Here is a 14971-nt window from a genome sequence, read left to right as displayed (position 1 = left end):
CATGCTTTTCTGGGGTTAGAGATATTAATGGTGCCTGATTGTAATCTTTAGCCTGTAACAGCACGGTGTTTTACAGCAGCCAACTTGTACTTAGTGTATAGCGCTATGTTGTATGTCCCTTTTCTCTCCCCGTCCTCCAGTCTCCGGCCTGCGGGTACAGCGTCTGCGGTTGCCAGGTTACGGGCGTCCGCACTCAGCAAGGACGGCACGGCATGTCATCTCTAGGCGCATCCCTCACGCCGGACACGGGGCTCCGGGACGGTACGCACGGGTGTCGTGGCGGGTTCTTCTTCTTTAAAGGTGAGTGGGATTCTCTTCTTCTTCTTGTCTCTACCACATCTTGAGGAAGGGGTTAAAATCCCCAAAACGTCGATGTACGATGTATTGCACTTAATACAGTGATTTTTCAAAACGTCCCCGAGTGCCGCAGTCCTTTTCTTCAAGTTGTGTGCATTTGATCCTGAGGGCACCGGGGCATTCCATATCTTTTAATACTAGAGAGTGCCGGGCTGTTGATACCAGTATATATATACATATATATATATATATATATATACTGCATATATAATATATATATACACACATATACATACAATATATATATATATATATATAGAGTAAAACAATGTCCCGGCACTCACGTGGACCAAAAGGTTACTGGCTGCGGTGCCTACCTGGTGACTGCATGTCACTGTATATATGGTGGAAGACGGCGGCACTCATCAGACTTGGACAGAATTCTTAATGAATAGTCGATTTATTGCCCATTCAGGCATGTTTCGGGGACAACCCTGTCCTCAGGGCCAATGTTTCGGTTGCCACTTGGAATATTATGTCGATTAAATTATAGTTTTTATATATAAAAAAACATTCTACACTGTTTTTTTGGAACTTGCAACAGTTTCTAAATACAGTTCCTTTATATGAGAAAAATGTATATATGCACAACCATTCCTTGCACCATAACAGGTCGCACAAGGTTTTTACTGTTCTTTGTTTGTTTTGCATATAACTTGAATTCCACCATGGTCATTTGACTGAAGACTTTAATATAAAGGAAGCTAAGTGTATCTTTGTATCCCAAATTTGTATTATTTTTCCACACCATTAGGTGCTACTGTATATTCACTCCAATGTACTATATTACTACCACTTGTCTCACTAACACACATCTTATTGTGAAAAGCGTCTCACTAACACACATCTTATTGTGAAAAGCTGCCACTCAGTTATAATTGAGGGGTGTATTAAGATTTGTGTTGCTATTACCGGTCTAAAACACATAGTTCACTTACCTTGGTGCCTATTTCCCTATTTCTCCCTTTATTGTTTATATATATATATATATATATATATATATATATATATATATATAGATATATATATATATATATATATATAGATATAGATATATGCACTGCTCAAAAAAATAAAGGGAACACTAAAATAACACATCCTAGATCTGAATGAATGAAATATTCTAATTAAATACTTTGTTCTTTACATAGTTGAATATGCTGACAACAAAATCACACAAGAATTATCAATGGAAATCAAATTTATTAACCCATTGAGGTCTGGATTTGGAGTCACACTCAAAATTAAAGTGGAAAAACATACTACAGGCTGATCCAACTTTGATGTAATGTCCTTAAAACAAGTCAAAATGAGGCTCAGTAGTGTGTGTGGCCTCCACGTGCCTGTATGACCTCCCTACAACCCACACAAGTGGCTCAGGTAGTGCAGCTCATCCAGGATGGCACATCAATGCGAGCTGTGGCAAGAAGGTTTGCTGTGTCTGTCAGCGTAGTGTCCAGAGCATGGAGGCGCTACCAGGAGACAGGCCAGTGCATCAGGAGACGTGGAGAAGGCCGTAGGAGGGCAACAACCCAGCAGCAGGACCGCTACCTCCGCCTTTGTGCAAGGAGGAACAGGAGGAGCACTGCCAGAGCCCTGCAAAATGACCTCCAGCAAGCCACAAATGTGCATGTGTCTACTCAAACGATCAAAAACAGACTCCATGAGGTTGGTATGAGGGCCCAACATCCACAGGTGGGGGTTGTGCTTACAGCCCAACACGGTGCAGGACGTTTGGCATTTGCCAGAGAACACCAAGATTGGCAAATTCGCCACTGGCACCCTGTGCTCTTCACAGATGAAAGCAGGTTCTCACTAAGCACATGTGACAGACGTGACAGAGTCTGGAGACGCCAAGGAGAACGTTCTGCTGCCTGCAACATCCTCCAGCATGACCGGTTTGGCAGTGGGTCAGTAATGATGTGGGGTGGCATTTCTTTGGGGGGCCGCACAGCCCTCCATGTGCTCGCCAGAGGTAGCCTGACTGCCATTAGGTACCGAGATGAGATCCTCAGACCCCTTGTGAGACCATATCCTGGTGCAGTTGGCCCTGGGTTCCTCCTAATGCAAGACAATACTAGACCTCATGTGGCTGGAGTGTGTCAGCAGTTCCTGCAAGACGAAGGCATTGATGCTATGGGCTGGCCCGCCCGTTCCCCAGACCTGAATCCAATTGAGCACATCTGGGACATCATGTCTCGCTCCATCCACCAACCACAGACTGTCCAGGAGTTGGCGGATGCTTTAGTCCAGGTCTGGGAGGAGATCCCTCAGGAGACCATCCACCACCTCATCAGGAGCATGCCCAGGCTTTGTAGGGAGGTCACACAGGCACGTGGAGGCCACACACACTACTGAGCCTCATTTTGACTTGTTTTAAGGACATTACATCAAAGTTGGATCAGCCTGTAGTGTGTTTTTCCACTTTAATTTTGAGTGTGACTCCAAATCCAGACCTCCATGGGTTAATAAATTTGATTTCCATTGATAATTTTTGTGTGATTTTGTTGTCAGTACATTCAACTATGTAAAGAACAAAGTATTTAATAAGAATATTTCATTCATTCAGATCTAGGATGTGTTATTTTAGTGTTCGCTTTATTTTTTTGAGCAGTGTATATACATACACACACATGTATTATATATATAGCCAGCCTTACTTTTTTGGGGGGATCTGCAGGCAATACAATAGTCTCTGCTGCAGGCTCCACATCGCTGCTAGAGAAGGGATTCCTCCTCCTTCCCTGCAGCCTGCGCGCCCAGCTAATGACTGAGCAGCAGGCTGCTTCTTCATACATTATTGAACAGCTGTCTGTGCTGGGCTGCTGGCTGTTGCTGGTTAGCCGGCCGTGGGCTTTTGCAAGTGAGTGGGGATGGAACTCGGGAGCGTTGCACTGCAGATCGGATCATAAGAGAGATCCGATCTGTGGCATGGCGGCGGGCCCATTTGGAATGGGGGGCCCGGGGTACTAACCCCCAGGGCCCTCCCCTTAATCCGGCTCTGCTTGGCCAAGTGTGTTGGGGTGTGGTAACATCATCTTGGGGATGTAGCTGCCTTGCACCCAAGACAGTTGTGCTCACTGGTACTAGGTATGCTCTCCATCCCTCACTCAGTACCATTGTACATGAGGCTGTGATAAGTAATTTGTAATTCTGGTTTTGTGTTAAATTTGGATAGTACTAAGGCTGAGAGAAAAAGTAGGTATTCTTTTTAAAATAAAAAAAAAGTTTGGTACTTGCACGAAAATGCAAGATACTTGCAAAAATGTGTGTGTTTGGCACTTAAAACAGGGATTTTATTCATGGCCCTCATTCCGAGTTGATCGGTCGCAAGGCGAATTTAGCAGAGTTACACACGCTAAGCCGCCGCCTACTGGGAGTGTATCTTAGCATCTTAAAATTGCGACCGATGTATTCGCAATATTGCGCTCACAAACTACTTAGCAGTTTTAGAGTAGCTCCAGACTTACTCTGCCTGTGCGATCAGTTCAGTGCTTGTCGTTCCTGGTTTGACGTCACAAACACACCCAGCGTTCGCCCAACCACTCCCCCGTTTCTCCGGCCACTCCTGCGTTTTTTCCGGAAACGGTAGCGTTTTCAGCCACACTCCCATAAAACGGCCTGTTTCCGCCCAGTAACACCCATTTCCTGTCAATCACATTACGATCGCCGGAGCGATGAAAAAGCCGTGAGTAAAAATACTATCTTCATAGCAAAGATACTTGGCGCAGTCGCAGTGCGAATATTGCGCATGCGCACTAAGCGGAATTTCACTGCGATGCGATGAAAAATACCGAGCGAACGACTCGGAATGAGGGCCCATATTTTGATTAAAAAAAATTGAGATTGGTCAAAATCTGAACAAAATCTCTGTTTTAATTGCTAGACACAGTATATTATTGTTAGCCCTGATTGCAAAAGTTTTTTGTCTTGTATACATATATGGCATTAATACTGCCACGCAGCTGTTACCATGTACAGTATGAGTAAAACCGAGCATGGGCATATTTCTTTTCTATTCTTTTTAAGATGATATATAAATGTGATCAACAACAACATTGATTTAAAAACAGGTAAAATAGATAATATATATGATTTGTATGAATATGAATTAAAAAGAAAACTATTTTTACCTGTGCCTGGGGGACCTTGTATAATGGAAAGTTCACTTGTTAGAGCAATCTGTAGTGCTGTGAATTGGGATCGATCAAGTTGAAGCTCCTCTTTAGTTGGCCAACTACTGAAATCAAGCACATCAAATTTCTTCCTTTGAAACACGTTGCCAGAGTATTCCATATTACATAACTTTTCTTCAGTAAAGCTTCCAGTTTTGATCAGCTCTTTCAAAGTGTAACCCACCCGATTTTCTAAGAGATACAAAGGTTGGGATACGGCTGTGTTACAATGAACAATGTAGTTCTGGAAAGGTATTTCACTCTCCGCCATTTCTTTCAACCCTTCCAAAACATGGCGAAATGCTTCAAAGTATGTTGTGGCTTCAATCATCACAAAAATATCATGTTGTAGTGTATACTGTGCCAGCTCCTGTCGACTTTCTTCAGTAAACATCAAGGTTATAACTCCTTTCTTGAGATCAGAAACACTTCTGTCCGCTACAGTGGCAAACAGCATATTCTTGAAGTTGTCTTTGGAAAGACAGACAAAGGATCCATAGAGCAGACGGCGTGAAATTTCCCAGCAAACATTTTTTAAGTTTGTTGTTTTAAACTTGACCTGGTGGACTATTCCAGCATTGGTGTACATTGGATATAAGATCTGTGCATTGAAATAGATTCTGATATCATCAAATCTTGCTTCACAGAGATCCTTGTTTTTTAGTGCAACAAGTTCAGAAATTCCATCTCTTAAAGGACGAATAAAATCTTCTCGCAGTAGACTGAAATGGGTGTCTAGGTAAGATTTTACATCAGTATAAGATCCATCGATAATATTTGGCCGCATTGAAGGATTTTCAGACAAATAGATGTCTTTGTGTGTTGGATAAATTGATAGACTTCTAAAGTCCTCTTCCATGTTTTCCCTATTTCCTACAATGTAGACATAATTATCTGATCTCAAAGTGCCTTCCGTTTTTTTCTCTTGTAAGTGTTGGAGAAAGTTTTGGAGAACAATCAATTTTTTTTCCACTTCTGCAGGTACTAGTTTCTCACTCATTTCCAGTTCTTTAAAGGTGTTTTCAAGGAGGGTATACATTATTTTTACTTCAATGAAGGAACTGGATGGGAAAATACTTGCCAGTTCAGTGATTAAAATAATGGTAAGGTCAAAAAATGATAGGTTTTTGTGTTCTTCTGTTAAAACTTTTGAATAGTCTAAAATGTGAAAAGGAAGAACTTGATTTAGGAAGACAGAATCTTGGACTTGACTTAGAAGATAGGTTAGATTCTGACGACTTGTTGTGCATCCAATAACTGTAGTCAAAATTTTAAGGAAACCCTCTACTACATCAAAATCTACTGCAGTTTTGTTAAGAAATTCCTTCAGGCCACTTCCTGGGGCAACGAGTTTCAGAATGACTTCAGATGGCTCCAGTGCGGAAAGCTTGGAAATTGTATTTGAGTCAATTTTCTTCTCATAACTGGCATGGTTGATTTTACCTGTTTCTTTAAAAAAATCTTTTTGACATGACTCCTCTCTCTTGGGACCCATGGGAAACTTATAAAGATTTTGCAGACTTCTTACTTGTGCTTTCATTCCAAGTCTGTCATCTTTTAATTTGAATTGATCCAAAACTAATAAAGAAAAAAAAACCCAAATGACTAAATAAATAACAGAAATATTTCCTTTACATTTATCAACAGCGAATTATATATATATATATATATATATATATATATACCAATATGTAATGTCCGCACTCACAGCAATCAAAGTCACCAGGGGGGTGCTCCTCAGGGAGGCCCAAATCAGGACATCCACATATATCAGGTGTTTTTCCAGACAACAAATCCAGAATAGAGGGCACTCACCAGTTCAATTTCAATATAAAGGATTTAATGGTACATCAGAGCCAATTCATACTGTCGACGTTTCGGCTTAAGCAAGCCTTTCTCAGGACAACCAAAGAGACATCTGCTCAGCACACCAAGAGTAAGTATACTTACTCTTGGTGTGCTGAGCAGATGTCTCTTTGGTTGTCCTGAGAAAGGCTTGCTTAAGCCGAAACGTCGACAGTATGAATTGGCTCTGATGTACCATTAAATCCTTTATATTGAAATTGAACTGGTGAGTGCCCTCTATTCTGGATTTGTTGTCTGGAAAAACACCTGATATATATATATATATATATATATATATATATATCATGTACATCAGACAGGCAGCGGCACTCAGAGACTGGATTCAGTTATAAATGTGGAAACAGTGTGTTTAATCCATCACAGCAATCCCAACGTTTCTGGGCCATAGCGCCCCTTTGTCAAGGTGATACACCTTGACAAAGGGGCACTACAGCCCCGAAACGTTGGGCCCCTTTGTCAAGGTGATATACCTTGACAAAGGGGCACTACGGCCCCGAAACATTGGGATTGCTGTGATGGATTAAACACACTTTTTCCAGACTTATAACTGAATCCAGGCTCTGAGTGCCGCTGCCTGTCTGATGTGCATGCTATAACTTCTTTCCTGATGGCACCGGAGCAGATATTTGTTGTAAGAGGGTGAGTGCTGATTCAGGCCACATGTGTGTATGTATAGATAAATATATATATATATATATACACACAGAGAGAGAGTGGAAGTACAGCGCCACATGTGGGTATAAAAGTCATCCTTCACTAGTCAATTTGACTATAAAAAACACTCCCTGTTAAAATAAGGGTGTCAGCTAGCCCCTTAATAATCAACATGGGTAAAATGCAGTAAAAAGTGAAATAGAGAAAAAGGAATAGGGGTATTAGCGACCACTGGTGTTAAAACAAAAATGTAATGAGATAAACGATAATAGAAGAAATATGTTTCTAAGAAGGGATTAAATAGCCAGTATAAAAATTAACATAGACAATTTATTACAGACAGAATAAAACAAACATATTTTTAAAAAAATGGAATATAAAAACACTTTTTTGACTGTATATCGTGAAAAGAAATATATAAATAAATACAAAATGTATAGAGAGATTTAAACAAATTTTAAGTTAAAAAGGAGGAATTTTAAGATAATCAAGAGGTAGCTTATTTTAGCGCAGGAGACCAGTGAGGTAGACTCAATACATTTTGTCTGTGAGACTTCATCAAGGGGTCTATATATAAATATATACAGCAGAGAGAGAGAGAGAGAAAGGTGGCACTCACAGCAAACAAAACAGTATGGACTCAAGCACTCAGGGGGCGAGTGCCGAATAAGTGGATGGAATTAGATATATATATATATATATATATATATATATATATATATATGAGTTATGGTAAAACTTACCCCTGTTATCTTTTTTCTTCGAGGTCCATAGAATCACCAGTGATTTCCTTGGGGTATGATGGTGGAAACCAGGAAGTGAGCACCAAGTAGTTAAGCTTTTTTTCTTCCAAGATGCTTTGTTTCTTTTCCCTCATACCCCACCCACAGCTTAGGCTCTTCAGTTTTTGTTAACAAGCCCAAAGCAGGAGCTGAAGAGGAGAGAAGGAAGAATGGTACACACAGGAAACACACTCTCACAACCAGGAGATGGGAAATGGTGACCGAGTAGAGTAACCCATGGAAGCTAGGTTCATCATGGTGGATGCTCTCTGGATCCTATGGATCTCATAGAAAAGGAGTTTAAAATGGTAATTTTTACCCTCTTATTTTCTTCTCCAGGGTCCATAGGGATATCCCAAAGAAGTTGAATTAGGGAGGGGACACTCTTAAACTGTAAGGAGAATGTTGCAGCCAAAAGAGGCATCTTGAAAGGCAAACATACCAAAGGCATAGAACCTAAAAAAAAAAGAAGTATGGACAGAAGACCACGTGGCTGCCTTGCACAACTGCTCGGCAGGTGCACCATGATGGGCTGCACACGAAGGTCCCACAGAGCGTACATGGAGGTCAGCTTGCGTGTAAGTCTGTGAGATAGTCATGCGAAGCCATTTGGCCAGAGTCTGTCTGTTAGCAGGACAGCTCCGCTTGTGGAATCCATAGAGGATGAAGAGGGGATCTGTTCTTCTGAAAGGAATAAGTACGGCCCACAAGTCGAAAAGCATGGACCACATCCAATCAGGCCTCCTCTACCAAGAGATCTGGAGACTGGAAGACCGGAACTACTATTTCCTCATTCAGATGATAGCTATAAACCACCTTTGGGTGGTAACTGTAGTTGGTCCGCAGGATGCTCTGTCATGATGAAAGATCAGAAGTGGAGAATGTCAGGAAAGTGCTTCTAAGTCTGACACCCTTCTTGTCGAGGCTATAGCTAAAAGAAAAAGAGACTTTGCTGTTAACTATTTGAGGTCAACAGAATCTAGTGGTTCAAACGGTGACTGCTGCAAAGCACGGAGAACAAGAGACAAATCCCATGGGGCCACTGGAGGGACAAAGGGAGGTTAACTCTGCAGTATTCCTTACAGGAAGGTACGCACATCCAGCAACAGAGCAATCCACTTCTGGAACCAAACCGACAGAGCTGAGACCTGTACCTTTAGAGAAGCAAGGTGGAGGCTGAGATCTAAACCCGCCTGGAGAACGGCAGATGATCATGTCTTGAGCACACCACTAGAAGTAAGTATGCCACGCCCTGTAATAGAGACGGGCCATAGCATGTTTCTGGGCCCAGAGCATCGTCTGCAAAACAGAATGGGAGAATCCTTTAAATCTTAAGAGGGATGACTCAAGAGACACGCCTTCAAAGACAGGCAGGCTAATTCCAGGTGCAGACAGGGAGGTCTGGTCGTAGAGGAAGAGGAAAGGGAACGACTATGGATAGACTGTGGAGATCAATGAACAAATGGTAACATAGTAACATAGTTAATGAGGTTGAAAAGAGGCAGAATGCCCATCTGGTTCAAAAGCAGGTCATCCACATAAGGGATAATTCTGATACCCTGACAACGACAGCAATGAGTTTGTCAAAAACTCTTGGGACCATAGAAAGTCCAAGAGGCAGCGCCTGAAATTGAAAATGCTGGTGTAGGACAGCAAACCGAGGGTATTGCTGATGAGAGGATGCTATAGGTACATGTGGGTAGGCGTCCTGGAAGTCCTGAGAGACCTTAAAGTCCCCAGGCTGCATAGCTAAGACAATAGAATGGAGGGTTTCCATATGAAACCTGGGCACTCTGAGATATTTGTTCAGCAGCTTGAGATTGAAGATGGGACCCATTGAGTTTCTGAACTAAGAAGAGTGTTGACTAAAAGCCCTGGCCCCATTGTGATGCTGGGACAGGAATTTTTATGCTTGAACATAGCAAAGAGTGAATAGCCGTCTGGAGAGCATGGGCTTTGCTGATGCTGCAGGAGTGCTTATATGACAGAACTTTCGGGGAGGTTGTCTCATAAAAGAGAGTTCATACCCATGAGGGACCACTTCCTGCACCCAGCCATCCGTTGTGATTTGACGCCAATAGTGTGTGAACCGAAGAAGATGGCCTCCCACCCTGGGATCTCACAGGAGGAGGCCCGTCCCATCAGGCTGAGGGTTTTTCCTCAGGCTTGGTATCCTGGCATCTTGCAGCCACAGCTTGCTTGGGTTTGGGCTTAGAGGCCTTAGTGGAGTGGGACAGATGAGGGGAGGCCTGCCCTCTGGCCTTGCCCTGGGGGCAAAAGGACCAAAAGGAGGAAGTCCCCAAACACCTGCCCACTCACATTCACCCGATTCACAGCAATATAGAAATATAGCTAACCTCATAAACATCACATGTCTTCCATCACCCTCCAAATCACTAAAATGTGGCTTATGGAATGCACGCTCTGTTTGTAACAAACTAACATCTGTTCATGACCTCTTCATATCTAACAACTTCAACCTGCTGGCTACGACAGAAACATAGCTCACACAATCAGACATGGCCTCCCTTGCAGGACTGTCACACGGTGGTCTCCACTTCATACACACACCCAGGCCTGGTAACTGTAAAGGAGGTGGGGTTGGATTATTACTATTTCAATCTTTTGCATACACAGTTCTACAACAGGTTCCATCACTCACATTTAACAGTACATCATTTGAAGTACATTCTATCGGAATTTGCACTCCTTTTTCTCTGCGTGTTGCAGCTATCTATCACCCACCTGGGCAACTCAAACAATTTGTAGATGATTTTTCTGCCTGGCTCCCTCACTTCTTATCCTCTGAAGTCTCCACCATTATCATGGGAGATTAAAATAATGCTATTGATAGTCCAAAATCTGCTGCTCATGCCTCCAATCTACTCTCTCTAACCTCCTCTCTCAACCTCTCCTAATGGACTGACTCCACTACTCATCAGGAGGGCCACTGCCTTGATCTAGTCAGATTATGCTCAGTTTCTGAATTCACAAACACGCCTTTCCCTCTCTCAGATCTCAACTTTATCACCTGCATGCTCTTCTCTAATAGTTCAAACTCAGTGTCACTGACATCCTCCAATCCTCCTCAATCCCGTATAAATATTAATGCAATTAATCTTCAAGAACTTTCTACCTCACTCCAACAACTGCTTTCACCTATCTCTGCATTCACTTCTCCTGAGATGGCTGTATCACACCTGAACCAGACTCTAGAGATAGCCCTTGACGAAGTGGCTCCAGCTACCCATCACATTCCACGTAGGCACTCTAAAGTAACAAGATACCTACAAAAACTGTCACGTAAAGTTGAACGCCAGTAGCGTAAATCTTGTATTCCAAGTGACTTCCTCACATATAAGACTGTCTACCACTCTTATTGTAATGCCCTGGACACGGCCAAACAAACATACTTCTCATCTCTGCTCAAGCCTCTAACCCCAAATGACTTTTTAATATATTTAAATCACTTCTCAACCCTCCTTCACCCTACCCACCAGCCACTATCAAGGTGCAAGATATTGCTTCCTACTTCAAGGAAAGATTGATAATATCCAAGATGAAATGGTATGCTCTTCCTCAACCAGTGACCTACTAAATTCCCTACCTGAACCCTCTGGCACTTTCTCTTCATTTGATCTGACAAATGAAGATGAAGTATCAACATTCTTCTCATCCTGCTTCTCTACTATCTCTCCTCTTGATCCTATACCCTTACAAATAAGTAAAGCTCTGTCTCCTGTGCTCATCCCAACCTTAATTAACATCTGTAATCTCTCTCCCTCTACTGGTATTTTTCCTTCACTGTTCAAGCATGCAGTGATTACTCCCATTCCGAAAAAAAAAATAATCTGACCCTAACTCTCTCTCAAACTACCATCGCACTTCTCTGCTCCCATGTCTCTCCAAGCTACTTTACAAGCTTGCCTACACTCGCCTCACACTTTCTTAACTCATACAACTTAATAGACCCACATTAATCAGGCTTTCGCTCCCAACACTCCACAGAGACAGCACTGACTAAAGTAGTGAATGATCTGGTCACTGCAAAGTCTAAAGGCCATTACTCACTACTTTTTCTTCTAAAGCGCTCTGCTGCTTTTGACACTGCTGACCACTCTCTTCTCATACAAACACTGCAATTCCTAGGTCTTCAGGACACAGCCCTCTCTTGGTTCCTATCCTAACTATCTAATCGCTCTTTCAGTCCGTTTCTCTGAATCCACCTCCTCTTTGCTACCTCTTTCAGTTGGAGTACCGCAGGACTTAGTCTTAGGTCCTCTGCTTTTCTCAATCTATTCCTCATCTCTTGGGAAACTAATCAGCTCTTTTGGATTTCAATATCATCTGTACACAGATGATACTCAAATCTACCTATCCTCCCCTGACTTGTCTCTATCTGTATTGGGCCGGGTCACTGAATGCCTCTCTGCCATTTCATCTTGGATGTCATCTCGCCACCTCAAACTTAATATTTCCAAAACAGAGTTAATTATATTTCCACCGGCCAATAGCAGTTACCAACCTGATATTTCTATCAATGTTGAGAACTCTACAATCAACCCTACACCACAAACTCACTGCCTAGGTGTCATGCTTGACTCAGAACTGTCCTTTGCTCCCCACATTCAATCTGTCTCAAAATCATGTTACATGCATCTAAGAAACATATCCAAAATAAAATCATACCTTACACAAGACACTAAAACTCTAATCCATGCTCTCATTATCTCCCGAATTGATTATTGCAATAGTCTTCTTACTGGTCTTACTAAGAAGACACTCTCACCATTACAATTCATTCTGAATGCAGCTGTGAGGCTAATGTTCCTCGCTAGATGTTCATCGTCTGCAGACCCACAATGTCAGTCTCTCCATTGGTTACCTGTATTATACCGTATTCAATATAAAATACTTTTACTCACACGCTGTTAGGGTCTCCTGCTCTGTGCTGCCACGTCGTCATGGCAACCGGGAGACAAGTGCTAGCGGAGTAACCTGAGCGTAGCTGATACTCCGGTTCGGGTCTTTTGCTGTGCAGTGGTTACAGGCTCTGTGCACGGCAGGGGATCCGGTGCTGGTTTTTGTGCTCACAGTCTGTGAGGTCTGAGTGGGGCGTGGACAGCACCTGCTATATAAACCCTCTTCTCAGGTTAGGCAGATGCTGCTGAATCTTTGTTGGTTAGTCAGTTCCTGAAAGCTAGCTAGTACTGTGTAAACTTTGTATTTGTTTGTTGCTTACTGCAAATAGGCCTTGGGATTTGGTATTACACTCTGCCAATCCAGACCTAGCAGTAAGACTGGAGTCAGTCGTTCTTTTGCTACTCTGTGAACCTAGCAAGTTTGCGGCTGTATTCTCAGACTTGCCTGCCAAAATCCTTTCTCACTGTGCAAGGTGTTCAGGTGTCAGTTTAGTGGCAGTAAACTGAACCAGTGCACTGCAAGTGAGGACTAGGATTGTGGAGACTCTCCTTGTGTCTATTATTCCATCTCTGATCAAGGAGTTTACTGCCACACCCGTTGGTAAACCTTTAGGGTTTTGCTGTTGCCCTTAGCAACAGCATTTCGGGTTCTCTACGTATTAAATCACTACATCTCGCTTCTTTCCATCTGAGCATTCCTAATACTAGGGAGACACCCAGTTTCTTAGCCTTTGGGCTTCTCTGTTCACCTTCTGTGTATGTAATGTCATATTCCCCAGTCTGTCTGTGAGTTCATTTGTTTTGCATCCCTCACCGTTCAGACACCAGTACATTCCTGCTGGCACTGGTGTGCATAACATATTCAGCAGCCCAATACTCCTGTTGAAATTTTGTGGGAATATGGAGCATACCCCTCAAAATACTTTGCAACAGGTGGTCGATCAGGTGCAGGTCCTGACTCGACAATTTAATGATTTGTCCATTAAAATGCACACCTCACAGGCCGCTGGCGGAGCTCCCGCAGCAGCAGTACCTTCAGGGGTTAAAGAGCCGAAAGTAAATCTCCCGGATCGTTTTTCTGGAGATCGCTCGCAGTTCTTTCGTTTCAAGGAGAGCTGCAAGCTATATTTCCAGCTTAGGCCTCAGTCTTCTGGGTCGGAGATTCAGCGGGTGGGCTTAGTGATTTCCTTGCTACAAGGAGATCCACAGGTCTGGGCATATGGGTTGCAGCCTGACTGTCCGTCGCTTAAAAGTGTTGATGCTTTTTTTACGGCACTGGGCATGTTGTATGATGACCCTGACAAGACGGCCTCAGCCGAGGCTCAGATTTCGATCCTTAAGCAAGGGCGAAGGCCAGTTGAGGTTTATTGTACGGTGTTTCGGAGGTTGGCCCATGATACCCAGTGGAATGACCCAGCCCTGAGACACCAGTATCGAAGAGGTCTTTCTAACCAGTTAAAAGACCAACTGGTACAATATCCCTTGCCTGATAGCTTGGATCAGCTCATGCAGTTATCCATTCGGGTGGATAGACGGCTGAGAGAGCGCAGGCTTGAAAGGGAGACCGAGGTTTCCTTCTTTCCCAAGGGAACCTCAGACTCTGAGGAATTTTCCGAGGAGCCTATGCAGATTGGGGCTACCCGCCTCTCCATGCGTGAGAAGACGCGGAGGAGACAGCAGGGGTTATGTTTGTACTGTGGGAATAAAGGTCACGTGGTAGTATCATGCCCAGAAAAGCCGGAAAACTTCAGGGCCTGAGGGTGATGGGAAATATCCTGTCAGGCCAGAAGTCAGAATTTCCCAAGAAGACTTTTATCATTCCGGTGACCTTGAAGATCCTCGGTCAAACTGTCAAGACTGAGGCCTTTGTGGACAGTGGGGCCGACGGGGTTTTTATGGACCGCCAATTCGCCCTGAAACACTCTGTTCCCTTAGTACCCTTGGCATCGGAAATTGAGATTTGTGGGTTAAACGGGGAACCATTATCCCAGGGTAAAATTACCTCTTGCACTAGCCAGATTTCTTTGTTTATTGGAGCCACACACTCTGAAAAATTGCCCCATTGGTGTTGGGGTTACCCTGGTTAAGGGCCCACAATCCTCAATTTGACTGGGTCTCTGGGGAGATTCTTAGTTGGGGTACTGATTGTTTCAGGAGTTGCTTGAGCCTTCCAGTCAGGCTTTCGCAGCTAAGTTTGCCAGGATTGCCAGGATGT

At 43.2% G+C, this 14971-nt stretch overlaps 1 protein-coding gene across 12 annotated transcripts in view; it reads right to left on the bottom strand.

Annotated features, from left to right (window-relative positions):
• Window positions 1-14971, bottom strand: part of LOC134927833 (NFX1-type zinc finger-containing protein 1-like) — a 585162-nt gene that overhangs the window by 210827 nt on the left and 359364 nt on the right. For all 12 annotated transcript variants that reach the window (XM_063922818.1, XM_063922822.1, XM_063922829.1 and 9 more), the window contains one exon: window positions 4491-6110. In XM_063922818.1, coding sequence (XP_063778888.1) covers window positions 4491-6110 — 1620 coding nt within the window. The remainder of the gene's footprint in view (window positions 1-4490; window positions 6111-14971) is intronic.

The sequence above is a fragment of the Pseudophryne corroboree genome, chromosome 5 (assembly GCF_028390025.1).
Source record: "Pseudophryne corroboree isolate aPseCor3 chromosome 5, aPseCor3.hap2, whole genome shotgun sequence".
NCBI lineage: Eukaryota > Metazoa > Chordata > Amphibia > Anura > Myobatrachidae > Pseudophryne > Pseudophryne corroboree.
The sequence above is the reverse complement of the archived record's forward strand: the minus strand, read 5'-3'. Positions and strand labels throughout refer to the sequence as shown.